This window comes from Thermothielavioides terrestris, chromosome 3 (genome assembly GCF_000226115.1).
Source record: "Thermothielavioides terrestris NRRL 8126 chromosome 3, complete sequence".
In the NCBI taxonomy this organism is placed as follows: Eukaryota; Fungi; Ascomycota; class Sordariomycetes; order Sordariales; family Chaetomiaceae; genus Thermothielavioides; species Thermothielavioides terrestris.
In genome coordinates this window covers 4,372,914-4,391,749 of record NC_016459.1, presented here as the reverse complement: position 1 = coordinate 4,391,749, position 18,836 = coordinate 4,372,914, and the positions used below count along the sequence as shown (strand labels likewise).

General features: G+C 59.8%; 6 protein-coding genes across 6 annotated transcripts; 2 read left to right on the top strand and 4 right to left on the bottom strand.

The window, feature by feature from the left end:
• Positions 1-565: 565 nt before the first annotated feature.
• On the bottom strand, positions 566-2,076 carry THITE_2118006 (uncharacterized protein). Its single transcript, XM_003654750.1, has 4 exons — positions 1,843-2,076; positions 894-1,745; positions 721-837; positions 566-671 (listed from the first exon to the last, which is right to left on the bottom strand). The coding sequence occupies exons 1-4, from the start codon at positions 1,978-1,980 to the stop codon at positions 645-647; spliced, it is 1,134 nt and encodes a 377-aa protein (XP_003654798.1). The 5' UTR covers positions 1,981-2,076; the 3' UTR covers positions 566-644.
• A 1,702-nt stretch (positions 2,077-3,778) lies between these two features.
• On the bottom strand, positions 3,779-5,593 carry THITE_117302 (uncharacterized protein; the record flags this gene model as incomplete). Its single annotated transcript, XM_003654749.1, has 4 exons — positions 3,779-4,187; positions 4,267-4,348; positions 4,425-5,150; positions 5,215-5,593. 4 exons carry the CDS (start codon positions 5,591-5,593, stop codon positions 3,779-3,781), a joined length of 1,596 nt encoding a protein of 531 aa, XP_003654797.1.
• A 3,220-nt stretch (positions 5,594-8,813) lies between these two features.
• Positions 8,814-11,951, top strand: THITE_2118002 (uncharacterized protein). Its single transcript, XM_003654748.1, has 4 exons — positions 8,814-8,972; positions 9,033-9,273; positions 9,357-10,065; positions 10,114-11,951. Exons 1-4 carry the CDS (start codon positions 8,965-8,967, stop codon positions 11,901-11,903), a joined length of 2,748 nt encoding a protein of 915 aa, XP_003654796.1. The 5' UTR covers positions 8,814-8,964; the 3' UTR covers positions 11,904-11,951.
• A 283-nt stretch (positions 11,952-12,234) lies between these two features.
• Positions 12,235-13,223, bottom strand: THITE_52337 (uncharacterized protein; the record flags this gene model as incomplete). Its single annotated transcript, XM_003654747.1, has 3 exons — positions 12,235-12,452; positions 12,567-12,919; positions 13,006-13,223. The coding sequence occupies 3 exons, from the start codon at positions 13,221-13,223 to the stop codon at positions 12,235-12,237; spliced, it is 789 nt and encodes a 262-aa protein (XP_003654795.1).
• Positions 13,224-13,947: 724 nt separating this feature from the next.
• On the bottom strand, positions 13,948-15,926 carry THITE_2117999 (uncharacterized protein). Its single transcript, XM_003654746.1, has 4 exons — positions 15,780-15,926; positions 15,195-15,709; positions 15,043-15,123; positions 13,948-14,978 (listed from the first exon to the last, which is right to left on the bottom strand). Exons 1-4 carry the CDS (start codon positions 15,844-15,846, stop codon positions 14,040-14,042), a joined length of 1,602 nt encoding a protein of 533 aa, XP_003654794.1. The 5' UTR covers positions 15,847-15,926; the 3' UTR covers positions 13,948-14,039.
• A 2,286-nt stretch (positions 15,927-18,212) lies between these two features.
• THITE_2170766 (uncharacterized protein) lies at positions 18,213-18,734 on the top strand. Its single transcript, XM_003654745.1, has one exon. It carries the CDS (start codon positions 18,267-18,269, stop codon positions 18,606-18,608), a length of 342 nt encoding a protein of 113 aa, XP_003654793.1. The 5' UTR covers positions 18,213-18,266; the 3' UTR covers positions 18,609-18,734.
• The last annotated feature ends 102 nt before the right edge of the window (positions 18,735-18,836 follow it).

Genomic DNA, 18,836 nt, shown 5'->3' with positions numbered 1-18,836 from the left:
GGCGACTGGCAGGGTCCGTCGGCGTTCAACTTCACCATCCAGGAGCCCGGGCCCACGTTTGAGGAGCGCAAGAATGATTTCACTGGGCTTGTGTATCCGATGAGCTGCTGGCTTTTCCTGTGAGCGAGCGCTCGCTGGGTCAAGACCGTGGTTTCTTTCGCAGCTGCCTCGTCGCCTGGGTGCAGCGCTCCAGGCGCCAGCGGCGAGTTGAGCTAGTTAAATAAAGAATTGACATATAAACACCGTAATTCAGCGTTCAGTTGCAACGTTCAGTGTGTTGTAATCGCTCGGCATGTCAATGTCCCTGACCCCCCTCCTCCTCCCTCCCATTCCTCAATCCCCAAGTGGTCTTCGGGTGGGGTGGCGGCAGACAAGGAAAGAGGCAACGGTGCCGGACGGGGCAGCCAGGAGGGTAAGCCGCGGCGGTCAAGGAAAAGAAGGTGTGAGGTGGCCGTCAAGAAGTCTCCGATACTCAAGAAGCCTCTGATACCATCCCACACGAGACCGCTCTTCGAGAAACCGGTCCAAGTGTTGAATGACAGCAGCATTGATTGAGTTGAGACGCTCAACAGAGATGGCATTACCACCCACGATCATGCAAGCTTTGACTGTCTCTCCACACCGTCCAGCCACTTATCTCACCCCTAGAACTGGATGATTGGTTTGATAACCTGCGTGTGTTAGCCACGTCCAGCGCGAAAGCGCGAATAAAGCCCTTACTGCTCCAGTCTTCATGTCCGCAATCGCTGTCTTGAGGTCCGCCACAGGGTACACTTTGCAGATTTTCTCTATGGGAAACTTCCCTTGCTTGTGCAGGTCGATCGGCCGGGGAATGAACTGTCCAAGTTAGCGCCAACCAAAAGTCGAAGATCTGGTGATCCTGGTGGTCCAACCTCTGGCGGGTGAGAGTCGCCCTCGGCGATGGCCAGCCAATTCTTCTTCTCGGCAAAGAAGGACCCCACGTTGACGGTGATCTTGTCCGCCCTGGGCGGAGCGCCCACCGACGCCGCCGTCCCCGCATATGCCAGGCAGTCCAGCATCTTCTCGACGACGGCCGACACGCCGGTCGTGTCGACGGCGAAGTCGACGCCCTTGCCGCCCGTCAGCTTCATGACCTCGTCGACGACGCTCCCCTGGATCGCGGCCGTGTTGATGGTGTGCGTCGCCCCGAGCTCCCTCGCCAGCGCCAGCTTCTGCTCCACAATGTCGATGGCGATGACCTGCTTCGCCGGGATGCTGGCGGCGGTCATGATGGCGGCAAACCCGACGCTGCCGGCGCCGAACACGGCCACCGTCTGGTCGGGCCTCGGCTTGAGCACGTTGAGGATGGTTCCGGCGCCGGTTTGGTAGCCGCAGCCCATCGGGGAGTAGATGGCCAGGTCTTCGGGAGAGGGGCACTTGACGACGCAGAGCTCGTGTGCTGCCGTGAAGCGGGAAAACGAGGACTGCCCGAAGAACTGGCTGCGCACTGGCCTGCCATCGAGCAGCTTGGTTGGGCTGGTGCCATCCTGACGCCGGGTGCCGGTCAGGTTGAGTGGGCCGAACATGCGGCAGCGGCTGTAATTGTGTTTGCAATCATCGCAGTCCCCGCAGGCGGTGAACGAGAGCAGCACGGCGTCGCCCACCTGGAGGGACTTGTTCTTGACGTCGGAGCCGATGGCCCGGACAATCCCCGCGCCCTCGTGCCCGGCAATGGCCGGAAACCCCATGACATCGGCGAGATTGCCCTGCTGGACCCAGAAGTCCTACTCGTGGGTGATGGGCCGAGTTAGCTGTCCATTCACCGGGTGGCTGGAGGGGTCATTGTGAGGGCCGTGAGGGCTGTGACGGGGGCGTACATACGGTGTGGCACACGCCCGAGTATTTTATCTCGACCAGCACCTCGTCCGGCCGCAGGTCCTGGATGACGATCGGCGTCAGCACAAAGGGCCCGCCGGCCTCAGACAACACGAGAGCTTCGGTCTGGAGTGGCAGCTGCATCTTGGTTCAGCTGAAACGCGTTTGGGATTCTTGGCTTCGTAGGAGACCGGTGGGCAGGAAGCGGCGGCTGGGATCGCGCGCGGGGTTTTGTACAGATCGCGAGTAAACAGTGAGCGGGTGACCAGGAAGAAGTTCTCCGAGTTGCTTGCTCCTTCGTGCGACTCGAGTGTCCTACCTCGGCCGGGCCGGGGAATTAATCACTCAGGGGTATCCATTTAGGTTGGACCCAAATATGCCCTGTTAGCCCGCCCAAGTCGTGTTGTTCATGAGGATGCCGGATCACCACTCGCTCACTTATAAGCCAGTCCATTGTCGCAAATACACTACACAGGAGCATCCGGCGTTGAGAGGGGAGATATCGTTGCTGACTGGCAGAAGTGTCCCAGCCCCCTGCTTTGACCCACAGAAACAAGGTATTTTTCCGGTTACCATTTTCCGCCCCCAACTTCACGAAACTCGGCCGTGTATGGAATGTCCAGTTCACATTTGACACAACAGATTCTGAAACGCTCGATCTAGACCAAAATAGTTACCGATGGACGTCAACTTCCGCGTATGCGGCGATATGTCTCAACGCTTCTGAGAATACACTCCACTGGAGATCCGACCTCCTCAGATGCCTTGTGCCGCAGATAGTCCCCAGGATTCTACCTCACGAGCCCGTGTTGTGACCTCGCCGTAGCCGGTGTCCACCCCCAGTTCTTCTCGCAAAAGGGCCGAGTGTATTCTATCTCAGGGCCCCTGCAGTCGTTCTGCAGTCGATGCTGCCTCGCCACTCTTGGGAGGGAGTTGAGTGAGATGATACGAGCCCTCCTCGCCGCTCACAGCAGCCTCGGGTCTGTGTCGAGGAGCCGGAAAAAGAGTGGCGACTCTGAATTCGGCGCCATCAACTGGTGATACGGATTTTCTGTGGGTGAATACGCTGAGATTGAAAATTACGATGAGGAAATCTAACAAATGAAGGCGGTCAGAGTCCTAGGATAGCGCTGAAGTTAGTCCGGTGTAAATTTTTGAATGCTGGCCGCCCTTAGATGGTGTAATAATAATTGAACTGCCTCCTCGCGACATAGCCACCTGTGCCGAATGTCTACAGCAAGACAGTCTAATCTCGCACTTTTTAACCATTCGTCAAGCAAGAGGCGACATGTCCAGCCTATCAACAACTTTACGAATTGCAAGCACCGCTCGAATGTGACTTACCTAGGCGGAGAAGCGAGACTAGGCTGCTTCATATCCTCCGGTTGGACCGTGCCGAAATCCGAGCACACCACCTCGCCGGCAAAAAGGGCAGTTCGTTTGTAGGCAAACCTACACCGGAGAACACTGTCTCCATCGTTAAGGCAATGGTTAGACCGCGCCACAATCTAAATCCCTGCTGGCTTCGCCTCCCAAGTTGGGGGAGTCCGAGAGAAGCTCCCAATTCAAGTTGCATCGGGCAAGAACACAAGGAAACTACAGCCAGCCAGCAAAGGGGGGGGGGGGGGGTTGATGTTCCTGGAATTGTGACATCTGACAGCAGGTGCTAGGACCACTACAACACATGAGAGATAGGATAGATGAAAGACAGAAACAAAACAGAGAAACCGACACCACGCTCCCATCGGCCGTGATATTTCTCATCCGATCAGTCCCCTGCAACCGGCCAGTGCAGCATACCAAGCTACGAATTGCCCCGCACACACCCTCTCGACAGTATAGATCTCAGATGATGCCCCCCTCCTACCCTTCCCACATCAACCCACGCAGACGCAGGACACCACGCACCAGCGGCTCGCAAACGCTCAGGCGCGCGCTCGCCTCAAACCTTCAGCTCCGCCATGACCTCGTGATAGCCATCGAGGATGTGGCGGGCGCGCTCGCGGCTGCGCACCTTGATGCTGAGCTGGTAGGGCAGGGGCTCGAGGATGACGTGGCTGTTGGTGGCCTGGGAGTCGATGGGCACGGGGCGGCCGGTGCAGGGGCAGACCTTCTGCGCGAGGTCGAAGGCCCACAGCACCGCGGCGCCGAAGACGAACGTCTCGTCGTCCACGATCGTCTGCCCCAGGCAGGTGCGCCGCCCCCACCCGAACGTGTGCATCGCCTGCCCCTCGCGGAAGTTGGGGTACCGCGTCAGCGGCTCCTGGTACGTCGGCCACCCCGGCTCCAGCCACCGCTCCGGCCGGTAGTTGTCGCCGTCCGGGTACTTGTCCGGCACGCGGTTGAGGGCCCTGCCGCGCGGGGGTTGGGGGTGGTTAGAGTGGGTTGTTGCGCAAGCAACAATGCGAGAGGGAGGGCGAGCGGGCTTACCATTCGCACGCGAGGATGATGGTGCCCTTCTTGATCTTGACACCCCGATACTCGTCGTCGCGCTCCGCTTGATGGGGGACGCCTGGTCGGATGGAAAAAGTCAGTCAGTTTTGGTGCAAGGAAAGAGGGAGGAGAGACGATGTTCGCAAGCGACTCACCCAGCGGCACGCCCGACCGCCACCGGACGGTCTCCTTGAGGCATGCTCGGACAGTGGGGAGATCAGCAAAGTCTTTTATCGTCGGCATGCGGTCGCCGCACACGCGGTCCACCTCGGCCTGGGCCTTCTTCTGCCACTCCGGGTGCAGCGCCATGGCCATCAGGAAGAACTTGAGCGGCCCGCTGATGGTGACCACGCCGACCAGGTTCAGGAACCCGATCATGCAGCTCGCAAACACCTCCTGGTCCTCGGCCTGGTCGAGCGTCTCGTTGCCCTCGCGCTTCAGCTGCTGAAAGTACCGGTACGCCCACGTGTCGCTGGGCAGGTCGCCATTCTTCATGCGGTGCTTGGCCAGCCGGAAGTTGTTCAGCCACCAGGCGCGCTGCTCGGCCTCGCGCTTGATCTCGAAGTTGTACCACGGGTTGATCGGCGCCGGCAGGTACCATAGCGGCGTCATGGTGTTGGTGATGGGGCCCGACACGCTCATGCAGTGCAGCGTCTGGTCGGCGCTGTCGCCGTTGGCGCGCCCCTGGGTCGCGTCATCCCACGCCAGCCGCGACATGATGCGCCCGCAGTACTCGCGCGTGTAGTCCAGGAAGCGGGCCGGGTCGAGCAGCACCAGCCCCAGGTAGCGCTTCGTCTCGCGCTCGACGTGCCCGTAGAAGTGGTGCTGGTACGCCTCCATCACGGCGGCATGCGCCCACTTGCGTTGCGTTTTCCAGATGTCTGGGACGCGGCTTGTCAGTAACCAGCTTGAACGGGGGCAGAACGGGTCTGCAAGCCAACTCACCATGGCGGTCCATCAAGGCAGAATACGCCGGGCCCTCTTTGTGTCTGATGAGGGATCGGATCTGAGGTCGACCTGAGTAGATGTGGCCCCTCTTAACGAGCAACTCTTCCGCAATCTTCTGGTCCGACACGATGATGAACGGCTGGTTCAGGGCCCTGGTGTAGTAGATGGGCCCGTATATGTCGGCCCACTCCTTGAACTTCAACCAGAGCGAAAATCGGGGCAGGTCATGGACACGCCCAACGATGGGGAACTGCTGCGGTCCAGGAAACCTGGCTTTGGAACCCCCAGCCTTCTTCCATGATAGAATCTGCCTAATGGCAGAGAAGAGAAGGCTCGGTATGGCCAGGTAGAGCAGGATCAATGTGAGACCCTCCATGTCGAGAGAATGGATGTCGGCCAGGGCGGCCACCTACGACATGAACGCTGAGAGATGGTGGATGAAGTAGGTAGGGAGGCGAAAAGGGGGAAGGGTGCCCCTTCTGGTGACCTCAACGCTTCTAATAGGAGCCGCGATTTCCACTTAGCCCATCAACTGGCGAGCGCGAGGTCTGGTTATGAGTGGGACGTGCCGTAACCTAGGTCACGCCTGTCTAACAGCCTGCATCTTCCGGAACCCCAGGCGCTCCTTTGGCCGCGGCGGAGGAGGGCAGTCACTGCCCAAATAAGCAAGCTCGGCCATCCAGAGACACATCGTGCACTGTAACTACAGCCGTACATGGTTAGATGACATACCTTATTTAGCGGCAGGGCCACATTTCCTTAACCCAGCAGCCAACCACGAGCCAAGTGGCTTCACGGGCAGGGTCAGCAGGACTCAAGCGTGGAGAGAGTCCGGACGGGCGGTGGTCTGGCCATGGGTGCCGGAATGCATCCTGGTCTGTGGGATTCCGCCGCACAAAGGCGGCATACTGTTTTGATTAGCCTTGTCGATGCTCGTCATTGGGGCCATGGGAACTCGTCTGCCAAGCGCTCCAGACGACTTGCAGTGGTTCAGGCTATAGCCCAACCATGGAAACCTCGTGTATCCTGCGTCCGGAGCCGGCCCAGCGGGGGTGACAAAACGGACAGTTCTTAGACACCGACCGGGAAGTCGCAATATCACACAACCCGGATTTCCGTTACTCTCCAGCTTCTGCACATTGCGCGCTGCACGCTGCCCCTTTTGGCTAGCGATGGCTTGAAGATCGTCCATTCTCGGCAGGCTCATTCGAGAATCAGGGCCACAAAGTTGGACGCCACAACTGCTCCGTCCGCAGCTGTAGTGCTGCGAGTTTCCCGTAAGAGGCCGAATCAGCCAGTGCGACGAGCCCCAAGACGGCAGGATGCAGTGAGAGCCGCTACTGCGCGACGTATGTCTCACAACAGGAACGAGAACCGGGGCGACACGGTGCCTGGGCTGGAAGGCGCTTTGGACATTGAGTTGGGGATGTCCGGACTTAGCTCCGTGCAGCAAACTGCCACACCGCTTCAGCCCTCCAGTGCGGAAAGGGGGTTGCATGTTCGGCACGGAATAGTCCGTGTCCACTCTTGCATTTTCCAGCGACGTTGTTGACGCAGCCACGGTGCTGGGACGAGAAAAGCTCCGAATGTCGCACAAGCCGCATCCTGTCTGCCAGAGACAGGATCCCGCTCAAGCCCCGATGACCCCGCAGTCAGTCGCCCTCGTCGAATCATCCGCCAACGTTGTTCCCTGGCAGTCGAAGTGAGATAGAGTAGCGGCTTTGCAGTGATATGAGCTGAACATTGTAAGACCATGCACAGGACCTGTGGTGCCATCGCAGCTCTCCTTAACTCGGACGTCCGGAAATCCCTTGGCTGATGGCCCCAGGGCTTTGTGCACGCCGCCTTGCTCCGCGGGATAATTGCATCGTCCAGACTAAGCGGTGCCCAGCCCTCAGATCGATTTGTCCCACTGTTGCAGTTGCATCCCGGGCCGTCTGCTGCGATACCTGGTGTAAGTTACTGTGCATACTACACATGATGTGCTCGACTGCACAAACAAGCTGGATCTTTGTTCAGAGCAGACAAAGTGGTGTGCCAGTCTGCCGGGAAAGCCATGGTTCACATTTGGCCACGACGCACCGGCCAAATGGCAAACACTTTGCCAAGCTTTCCTGAGTGTTCCACTGTTCACTCCGTATGGCGCTGCAGGGACTGAGGCTTTGTGGCTGCAGCTTGTGCAACCGGACCACCTGATGTCTTGGTCCATCAGGCCATTTCCGTATGCAGCGATACCCAAGCATCTGTATCAAGCAGAGTGCTTCCGCAGAAGCGACCCAAGGCAAGGGGCGCTCAGCCCACGGAAGCCAGACTCGTGTTCAGTGAGCTTTGCGGCACCGACAAGATATATGACTGAGTCCACGGACTTGGAAAGTATCGTGTACCCAACAGAGACAGGCGAGTCCTACCGGTCTTGTTCGTGAGACGTGCACAGGGGGGTGGAGGCGACGGCGGCCACGCTGTCAAACGGTCCATGACCTGCAAGGATATGTAGGTAGAATTGAACCTAGGTTCAATGCTGCATGCGAAATGAACAGAATGTATTCTGTTCGGAGGCGTCAATCTCAGCCACTTGGCTGTTCCTTGCTGAACGAAGGCCCCCAGAGAGTGAGCGCGTAGGTGGCACCGCAGCCCTTCGGCAGTCAGGAGGGAAGAAAAAGCATCAAGGCCGAAGCCATGTTCTCGCAAGGATATGATGCGCAGCCCCACATGCTCTTGAACTGAAAATGCGCGCTTTTGGGGACACGAGGGACTGACGACCCGGTTGATTCGCCTTGGGCTCTCAGCCCTGAGACCCCTCTTCGTCCGCATTCGCCAGCTGAGGTTGATGGGTGTCCGAGGCACAGCTGCAGAGCAACCTGTTCAAACATCCTATTTCCTGTGGCATGGCCAATGCAGTTCCGGGAACCGTACAGATCGGATAACGATGCGTGGGCGCTCCGCGCCAGTGCAGTTCCGAGAACCGTACGGATCGGATAAGGGTGCGTGAGCGTTCCGCGAGGCCCGCTCCAGCTTCGGCTACGCCACCTGGTAGTCGGCGCGGGGTTGCAGCACCGGCGGACGCTTGATGATTCTGCAGCAGTCGGTGAAGCCGTGACTGTGCAAAATGAGATCAACCGGAAGCTTGCGAACGAGAACGAAGCGCCTGGTGTGCTTGCCCGCACTGAATGAAGTTGCAGGTCGCTGCCCACTGGAGACAGTGGAGAGGGTCGCGAACATCGGGCCTCTTGCTTTTGGCCAGTCAGCTGGCAGGCGACATCATAAAAAACATACTGTGGTAAGGAATAAGAATGGGAGATAGCGAGGTGACGGAGATGAGTCCAGGCGTGGGTATTTCCAGTCTGTAGCGAGCAGGCAAAAATTTCAGTTCGACCAGACCGAGTTGAACGACACTTGTGCACTTGATGTCGAAATAAAATTGGAATCCTTCCGGTTTCAATGGCTCAGTTGAGGCTCGCGCTGCGAGGCCTGAGGAATTGCCGCAGGCAATCGCAAAGAAAGGCAGGTGGGGCGGGGTGGGGCAAGTTGGCTGTTGCCTGGGTTGCCGCTGACACTGCAAAAATGCCCCGCTAAACAGATCATCCCAAGGATGGCTGCACCAGTTGAGCCGGGTGCCTGATGACATCAGACACCCGACGACAGGAGAACGCTGGACCGGATCGCGGAACGCCACGACAAGGCTCGGCGAGGAAAGGCCCTTCTCGGGACTGTTCGGTGCTGCAAGGACGCACAATTGCACAGTTCGCCATGACAACGTGAGTCGCATGTTTATTCCAGGCGCCAACTCCAACGCCGGCTGACCGCGGTGCGCCCAGCTCCAACGTCCTATCGCTTCCCTTCCGGAAGTCGTCGCAGATATCGCTCGCGTCGTCAATCCGCCAGTACATCTCCCAGAAGTACGACCAGCACCCGGATATGTTCCGCCATGATCTCGAAGCCATCGACGCCCTCCGCCGCGATGCCGTCAACGTCCGCGAAGCCCATCCCAGCGGCATCAAGAAGCTCCAAGCATACGCCGCCCAGCTGGTGTGGATGAGCGGGAAATTCCCAATAGACGTGAGAGAACTCCTATTGCGGCTCCTTTTCATCTTTCCACTCGCGGAGGATGGCCGGGCTGACTTTCTTGGCCGCAACGCCAGATCGGCGCCGATTTCTCCTGGTACCCCGCCCTCGGCTACCACACGGAGCATCCGCTAGTCCAGAACAACATCAAGTACGAGCTAATGAACGTGCTATACAACCTTGCCGCCCTCTACTCCCAGCTTGCTGTGGCATCCAACCGCGGCAGCACCGAGGGGCTGAAGACGGCCGCGAGCTATTTCTCTCAGGCGGCTGGGGTTCTGAGCCACATGAAAGTCGTCGTCCTTCCCGAGCTTCGTATGGCCAACCCGCCCGACGACATGGACGAGGCCTCGCTCGAATCCCTGATCCAGCTCTTCTTGGCCCAAAGCCAGGAGACCTTCTGGCAGAAGGCGGTAACGGACGGATACAAGGACGCCTCGATCGCGAAGCTCGCAGCAAGCGTGTCGGATCTGTACAACTTGGCCGGGGAGGCGGCGATGCAGAGCGAGGCCATCAGCTCGGCCTGGATCCATCACATGAGCGCGAAGCACCACCACTTCGCTGCGGCCGCCCAGTACCGTGCCGCCTGCGACTGCTTGGAGAAGAGGAAGTACGGGGAGGAGGTCGCGCGCCTGGCCGACGCTCTCGCATGCGTGAACGAAGGGTTGAGAGAACGCAAGGGAGGCTACATCAGCAAGGCCGTGGTGGAGGACATGCAGGGCCTCAAGAGGCGCGTAGAAGAGGGCCTGAAAAGGGCTGAGAAGGACAACAACAACATTTACTTCCGTGAGTTCCTTCGAGCGCCCTTCGACGAGCAATGCTGATCCTCGGCAGAGGTCGTGCCACCCAAGTCCGAGCTGAAGATCCTCGACCGCGCCAACATGGCTGTTGCCCGCGTTCCTCCCCAGGTCGCCAAGCCCTACGATTACTTGGGGGATCGCGCAGAATTCGGCCCTGCGCTGTTCTCCAAGCTGGTTCCCTTCTCTGTTCATGTAGCAATCTCGATCTACGAAGAGCGCAGAGACCGCCTTGTCAACAACAACATCATTGCGGAGCTAGAAGCAATGACAGACCAGATCCACCAGATCCTGTCCAGCCTCAATTTGCCAGGTTCGCTGCAAGCCCTGGAGAAACCACTGGGCTTGCCCAGCACGCTTGTCCAACGTGCCGATGAGATCCGCCAGGCCGATGCGCTCAACAGGCTCCAACGAGGGCTCGCAGACATCGACAAGCTCTGCGCGAGCGATCGGGCGATCTTTGAAGAAGGAAAAGCGCTACTGGCCGCCGAAGAAGAAGAGGACAGGAATTTGCGCCTGAAGCACGGCACACAGCGCTGGTCGCGACCAGAGTCTCGGATCGACCCGAGCCGCGACGGCGGGGCGAGGTTGTGGAACCAAGCGGCTGAGATTGACGGCTACTTCGCATCTAGCACCTCCAGCGATGCCGTGGTGCGCGAGAAGTTCGCCGCTGTCAAGGACACGCTGGCTTTGCTCGCGGGCCCTGATCGGGGCCTTTTGGACTACATTCCCAACAGCCGGAAAACTGAGATCCCCGAGCTTCTGAAGCCGGCCATTGGGAAGCTGCGGGGCGCCTACAACGACGTGTTGCGGCTCGAGTCGAGGAGAAGGAAACGCGTCGAGTCACTGAGAGCCAGGAGCCGCGCAGACGATGTCAAGTCGGATATCCTCGCGGAAGCGGCTCGCCTCGAGCGGACGTACCCCAATACCGCCATTGTGCCTGCGCACTTCGAGGACTTCTTCGACAAGCGCCTAGATAGCACTTATGAGTCTGAGCTCGAGGTAGTTGAGAAGGAGCGTGCAGATCAGGAGAAGACCATCGCGGACCTCCAGCGAGCCAACCGCGAGTTTGAGGCGCAGAAACGAAGCCTTGGCGAAAAGGGGAGCCACGACCGCGAGAAGGCACTGCAGCGGCTGGACAATGCCTACTACAAGTACAAGGAGATCGTCAGCAACATCGAGGCTGGCCGGAAGTTCTACAACGATCTCAGCCGGATCGTGGAGCAATTCCGGAATCAGGCCCGCCACTGGGTCAACGAAAGGAGGAAGGAAGCGCGTGAGCTTGAGGAGTCAGTTCCCACAGCCCCACCCCCCCTGTCTGCCATGAGACTGACGTGTAACTCTCGCGCCCCCAGGGAGATCTCCATGCCCCCTCTCTCATCACTCTCCCTCAACCCCGTCCCAGCAGCACACCCGCCACAACCACCGCCAGCCACAACATATCAAAACTCTCCCCCCGCATCGTACTACACCCAACGCCCGCCAACGCAGCCACAACCGCACAGCGCACGGCAGAGCGCGCCCGCCCCGCCGCCGCTGCAGCCCACGGAGCCCGCCCAGATCCAGAGCTGTGCCGATGACGTCCCGCCGCAGCAGCCTCGCCCGATGCCGCCCGTCGCGCCGATGGCGAACATGCAGGGCGCCTGGACCCCTGAGATAGGCATCAGGTTCGCGGGCTCGCCTGCTCCTCCTCCTGCTGCTGCTGCTGCTGCTGGGGGGAGCAACGGGGGTAATAATGCGCAGGGCGGGAGGCAGGCGGCGGCGGCGGCTACTAAGCCGCCTGTGCGAGGGACGTGGGAGCCTAGTGCGGGCATCCGGTTTGGTTAGGTAGGTTTATTCGTTGCTTGGTGGTTGGTAGTGTTTTAGATTAAACATCAGGGCGAGAGGGGTGTTCAAGGGCCGGTTGGCGCGGCGGTTGGGGATTTATGAGGGTGGAATTGTCGGTTTTTCTTGCAGGGAGAGATGGCGCGGGTGGCTGTGATATCCAAGTAGACCGCCTAAGCTGATTGCGTGTTGCAATTGTCCCGAGGCAAAGGAAGCCGCAAGTGAGAGGACTGGCCTCCCACGTTGTGTGTTTGACTGACTGGTTTCCTCCGAGGCCGATCTCGCGGGAAGTTTGTGAACTTTAGGATGAAATTGAACGCTAAAAACCAAGCAGCTACAGCTCAAAATGCGCCAGCATGCCATCTGAGAGAGCGTCAAAGGCCTTCCGACGCCGGCTCACCAAGTCCAGGAACTCATTCTCGGGCCCGATAGAGCCGATGATGACGTGCTCCGAGCCGGTCGCCAGCTGCGCCCACGTGCGGTCCACGAACTCCACGACCGGCATGCCCATCGCCCGGCCGACCTCCGGGCCCATGTAGTCGTGGAGCTCGGCTAAGGAAGGGGGTTACCAGGCGATCAGCAAGAGAACACGACCCACGGTGAGTGGTGAAGGATTGGAGGACGCGGGGAAAGAAAGAGAGAGAAGAAAAAAAAAAAGGAACTTACTTTGCACCACCGGCGGCCAAATCTCAACAATCTTCGTGCGCGCGCCCTGGTGCTGGCGGCGTAGGCAGAGCAGGTAGGCGTGCAGGGCGGCCTTGGAGGCCGAGTAGGCGGGCAGGGTGACGGCGGGGACCATGGCGAGGTTGGTGCCGGTGACGACGAGGGCGGTCGGCACGGGCTTGGGCAGCAGGTGCAGCAGGAACTTGAGCGACAGGTCGACGAGGCGCGAGAAGTTGGTCGCGATCTCGGCGTGGAAGGCCGCCAGGTCGACCTCGGCCGGGCGCGATAGCCGCACCGGGTGCTGCGTGCCCGAGTTGAGGAAGACGCAGTCTAGGTCGGGGTAGGTGGTCACAATTCTGTTTTTCAGTTTCAGGGGAGATGTTGGTTAGCGAAAGGAAATATAGATCAGAAGATTTAGCGAGTCGTGGTTAGGGGCCTCTACTTCTCGACGAAAGCGTCCATCCCGGCGGTGTCGTTGACGTCGAATCTGACGCCACTGGCCTTCTCCGGGCCGTGCTTCTGCACAAAGGCATCTAGTCTCTCCTGACGGCGCCCGACGGCGATGACCTTGGCGCCCTCCTGGATGAGCTTGTCGGCGAAGGCGGCACCGATTCCGGCGGTGGCGCCGACAAGAAGGACGCGCTTGTAGTTGAAAGCCATGATGACGGTGTTTTAAGGGCTTAGGAAGGAGAGTGAGTTCAGGTCGATGGGATTCTGATTCGGTGAGGAGGGGTTGAACCTGAGCTTGAGACTCAGGTATATATCTGTTTTGAAGCGTCTCTTAACCCCGCGGCCATAGCCATAGCAGCGAGCAAGCTTCTCCACACCTGGACTTAAGACAGAGGCGTATCTCCGCACAAGCGGCAAATTCTCCGTGTACTCTGCAGGCAGCGACCGCTCTGAGACAGAGGGACAGTAAGGGGATCAATCCGTGGGCTTGGCTGAAGTACAGGGTGTGGTTCGTCAATCACTGGCTCGCCGTTGCCTCTGCGATGTACCCTGTGGGTGGGACTGTCACGGCTCCAACCTTCCGAGTTCGAGCCAGGCAGACTCGATCTTTTCCGGTCTGCGGTCATGCGCCGTGCCAGTATGCATGGAAAAAATTGTTCTTGAACCGGCCCGCATCCCTTACCATGGTCCTAGCTAGTGAATACATATCTAAGAAAACTGCTGAGCTGAAGAGCGTCTTGTGTTTCCCCCGCTGGCGCGTAATGACAAAGAAAACAAGTTGTAGCGCTGCCCCCACCCATCCAAGAGAGCAGCAAATCCCGATCTGTAGACCCCCACAATAAACATAGGAGACCGTCCGAAGGGCAGGAGCAAAACAATCTGTCGCCCCATCACTGCCACCTACTCCCTGATCCCCTATCCATCTCGCCTCCGTTCATGATGAGGTACGGGAACTCCCGCACCGTCTCACAGCACAAATGATGAGAGAAAAATGAGTGAACTTCCTCGACGCCTGTCCTCAGCTCCTCAGGGCTTCCCATTAGGCTTGCTGTTCTTCTCCAGCTCGAGCTGGGACATCTGGTTGGCCAGACGGCCAAACTGCCACTCGGGCAGCGTGATGCCGGTCTGCTCGTTGATGGTCGTCATGAGCGGCGGGAGCATCTGGTAGATGTTGCGCATGGTGGCGATGCTGCTCTGGTTGGCGACGCTGCCGCCGCCGTGGCCGCCGTCGACGCCGGCCTCGGCGCCGGTGTTCCAGATGGTGATCTTGGGCTGGAGGCCGCGGATGGCCTCGGCGTTGGCCTTGGCCAGCTCGACGTACGTGCCCTTCTCGATCATCAGGAACTGCAGCAGGCCGGCGGGGCCGCCGAAGGCCGCGCTCATCTTGGCGTAGGCGTCGGCCGTGGCGGCGAGACCCTCGGCCTCCTTCAGCTTCTTCTGCAGGTTGGCCTCGGCGTTCTTGACCGCGGCATAGCTCCAGGCCTCGGCGTCCTGCTTGGTCTTGTAGGCGGCGGCGTCCGTGTCGATCTTGACCTTGTACGCGCCCGCCTCGGCGCTCTGCTTCTGCTTCTCGAAGTTGGCCTTGGCCTCCACCTCGATCTCGTAGGCTTTCGCGTCCGCGGCCTGCTGCTTCGACTCGCGGGCGATGGTGGCCTTAACGACGTCGCTGGCGCGGAGCCGCTCCATCTCGGCCGCGGCGCGCTTGATCTGCACCTCGCGCTTGAGGTCCTCATCCTGGGCCTCCGTCTTACGCGTGGCGGCGATGCGGGCGATCTCGACGTCCCGGTTGAGCTCGGTCTTGCGGGTCGCGAGGATGGCTTCGGCCTGGGCCCGCTCGATGTCGCGCTCCGTCTTCTGGACCGCTGTCTCGGCGTGAATCTTGGCGATCTCACGCTCCTGCTCGCCCTTCCGCTTCGCCTCCCCCACGTTGCCGCGCAGTTGAGCCTCGGCGACGTCGATCCGGGCCTGTAATGTTCGTAAGTATGTTGTTTGAATCGAAAGTAGACTCAAAAAAGAGCAAGATCCATACCTGGTTCGTGGCGCCCTCGTGGGCCTTGCGGCTGAGGGATTCGAAATAGACCGAGTTTGGGGCGTCCTTGAGCTCTTTGACCTAATGTGAAGTCAGCAAGAACTAGAAAGAGGAAAAACACTTATATGCACGTATGGAGTTTTGGCACGTACGTTGGCGTTGTAGATCTTGAGGCCAAACTGATCTAGCTCGCTCTGGATGTTCCGGAAGATGCGGCGCTTGAAGACCTCGCGCTCGGTGAAGATCTCCTCCATAGTCATGCTGGACACCAGCACGCGGGTCTCGCCCTCGATGATGCCCTTCACGATGTTCTCGAGAAATTGGCGGTTGTTGGTGCCCTTGTGGTTTCCAGAGTCGGCCAACAGCATGGCGTACTTCATCAGGGCGTCGCCCTGATCCTCGCGCCGGTGGTCGCGGACATAGTCGTCACCCGCGGGGGTGCCGTCACTGCCGGCGCCGGTGATGGGAGCCTCCGGCTGGTGGGCCGGATGCTTAGTGTTGGCGCCGCGCTGGTTGACGTCGGGGCCGACGGTGAAGACGACGGGCAGCAGGAACTGGAGCTTCTCCTTGGTCATGGCCTGCAAGTTCATGGCGTAGTCGTGGGGCTGCACGCTGAAGCGCATGACGCGCTGGAAGGGCCACACCCATGTTGCTTTGCAGATCTTGACTGTGTGACGGGTCAGTGCGGAACCGGACAGGAGCAGAGCATCTTGTGGGACGGGAACGAAGGCGCTCACCATTTTTGATTCCCATGCCCGTGATGGCAAGGTACTCATCGGGGGCGGCGACCCTGTAAGAGGCCATCTTGACGAGCGGTGCGAAGACTCGAAGAATACTCGGGGGTTATGCTGGTTTGGCCGGTCGTCAACGCAGGTGACGCGGTGTGGTGAGTACCTCTGTCGGGCAGGTGGTAGGTGCCCGGCGATGAGGGCCTGCGACTCGTTCCTCCCGCTGTTATATCCTTTTTAGGAAAGGGTCCTTCTTTCACTGCAGCAGCGGGACCGCAACTCTGACGCCGAGCGGGAATCGAGGAGACGTTGGGGTCTTGGTGGAAGATGGAAAAGAGAAAGAAACAGAAAAGCGTTGGGGATTGATGGGAACGGAAGATTCAGAGGATAGAGAGGATCTCTGCACCGACATGTGGGTGTATTTGTATGTGCATGCAGTCCCGGGCAGTCGCCCAGCAGCCAGCCGGTGAGGACATGTGCGCCCAACCAAAAGGCCAGCGGCCCACAGCCGTCTCAGCAAAGCTGGAGCGCACAGCCTTTGTCAATGGAGGCTCGGTTGGGTGAGCCAAGGGGCTGGTCTGAACTTGGCTGCAGGGAACGATGAACTTGAGCCGCAAGGCCAACCATCATCGACGGCAAAATGGCTCTTGCGGAAGCGGAAGCGCTCGACGAATGGTGTCAGCCTCATGGTCGCCAGGGCCAGGATCATCACCAGACGAGGGTGGCTGAGCAGAGCCCAAAACCCCCTCACTCACCACGTGCACTGCTGTGTACCAAAGCTAACCACCCCTAACTTTCCCGTTGCATGTGCATCACGCATGCCAAGTGGAAAAGCGAGCGATTCGCCCGTGCCACGCATTGCTCGCATTTGGATAAGACCGCGACTCAGGGCCATGGTCGCACCTGCCGCCCGGCCAACATAGAGCATGCCTAGGTCAGCAAGCCCAACAAGAAGCCTTGACCGAGCGCAGTTGATTTGGTGACCGAACCACGCAGGCGCGCGGTCTCCAGTCTGCCTGAGCGGCGGGCCTTGCTCCTTGGCCCCACCGGCGACAAAAAGCAGCCCGTACTGCCTCTCGGTGCCGTTTCTTGGGTTAGGTCGGTTAGATCCTGGTTCTTCTTTGTGCAGCTTCAGCCACACGTCGTGTGACATCACCTTCACGTTCAGTGGAGGGTGTTGCAGTTCCCTGAGTGCAAGCGAAGCAGCCGACCCAGCGGCCTGCAGCAGGCCATGGAGTGGTCCACCGACCTGGCAGTCCAGGGTGGGGTTTTGCAGTGCATGAATTGATCGGTCGCCAGATCTGGAGCGCAGAGCGACTCTGCGACCAATCGTTTGCCGACGGTGGGGCCCACGAAGGTAGTGGACAAAGGTACGGAGTACCTCCAGACTGTAACGTTATAACTCCAGAACTTACCCCCATTCCCCGCAAACGGGCTAACTGCAGCGCCTTGCCTGACACAGCCTCCACTGCGACCCAATAATACCAAGCTCGCACCCTGCAAGGCACACACCGGCCAATCTCAGCGGTAGAAGAACACGCCGAATGTCATGCGCCAGCTTCTTTGAACCCGCCATGCTCGATAACACCTGAGCGGGGAGACACGGCATGTGTCATCCCGTTATCATCTTTCATCGGCCATCACAAGAGCCTGTCGGCCACTCCACTGAGCAAGCAACCGCATCACCTTCGAGACAAGTCATCAGCGGCGAGCTGCTGCCAATCTGAGTTGACAGCTGAGGTTGCCTCATCCGCGAAGGCACCAGTCAGACCACCACTCTCTCTGCTTACCCGAGCCTGTCCACAAGCAACCACCACAACCATGGGCTCTCCCGACGACAGCGACAACAACAACAACATGAACAACCGCGCCGACCTGCCCCCGTCCTACACCGAAGCCACCTCCTCCTCCTCCCCTCCCCTCACCAACCTCAGCACCTTCACGACAACCACCGACCCAACAACGGGCCTACCCCTCCCCACGTCCCCACTGACAACCCACCTGCGCACGCTGCCCGCCCGCCTGCGCGCCTCGCAGCTCGTGCGCGCCACCGCCCAGGCGGCGCGCGACCTCGACCTGACGACGCGGCTGGTACCGCACGTCGAGGCGTTCCTGGCCGGGCTCAACGACGCGCTGGCCGCCTCCGCCTCCTCCGCGGTCGCCGAGCTGACGCTCGTCCCCGCCGCCGCGGTACCCGCTGCCGAGGGGTGGGCGCTCAGCGGGGCCGTGGAGAGGCGTCGGGAGGGGGAGGTGGTTAAGGTGGAGAGGGTTGTTGTTGATGATGGTTATAATAAGGGGGGTAAGGGATCGGGAGGGGAGGGGGAGAAGAGGAAGCGGGGGGGCGTGGGAGGGGGAGAGGAGGAGGGGGACGGGCGTGCGAGTGCGCTTGCTGGCGCGAGAGAAGCCGGGTTTGACGAATGGGGCCGGTTTGATAGCGGCGAAGGCGGAGCCGGGGGCGACGGCGGCGCGAACGCGTGGTGGTTCCGCGACGAGGCGATGGCGCGCCGGCTCGCGGCGTACCTGCGGCCCGAGCCGAACCTCGAGCGGAAGCGTGTGCAGGCGGCCGTGGTGGAGAAGAAGGCGGCCGAGAAGGAGAAGTCGGGGTGGGGACGCTGGGGGCTGGGAGGCGGGAGGAAGAAGAGCGTCGGGGAGACGTCGCCAGTGGCGCCGTCGCCTGTGTCGCCGACGCTCCCCAGTCCGGGACCGGCGGGCGAGGATGGCTCGGTCAAGATGACCGTGCGGGCGGATGAGGTTACGTTTCGGAGGGAAAACGAGTTTGGGATATGGGAAAGCAAGACGGGATGGGGAATCGTGGTCACTGTGACAGTGAGGCGGTGAGGTCTTGTTGTCCTCTGGGTAGGCCGTCCAGGGTCATCACGGGTGATGTATATCTTGAGCGTTTCGGAAACGGCATACGGGGTTGCAGGTCAGAAACGGTAACAAATGGCTGCACTGTAAAATGTGGTTCTTGGTTTTCCGTGGCACTCAGACGTGATCAAGACAGCGATGTGAAGATGAGAAGTAAAATGCCATAAGGGGAAAGGTAGAGAAGGTTATTGAAGTTCT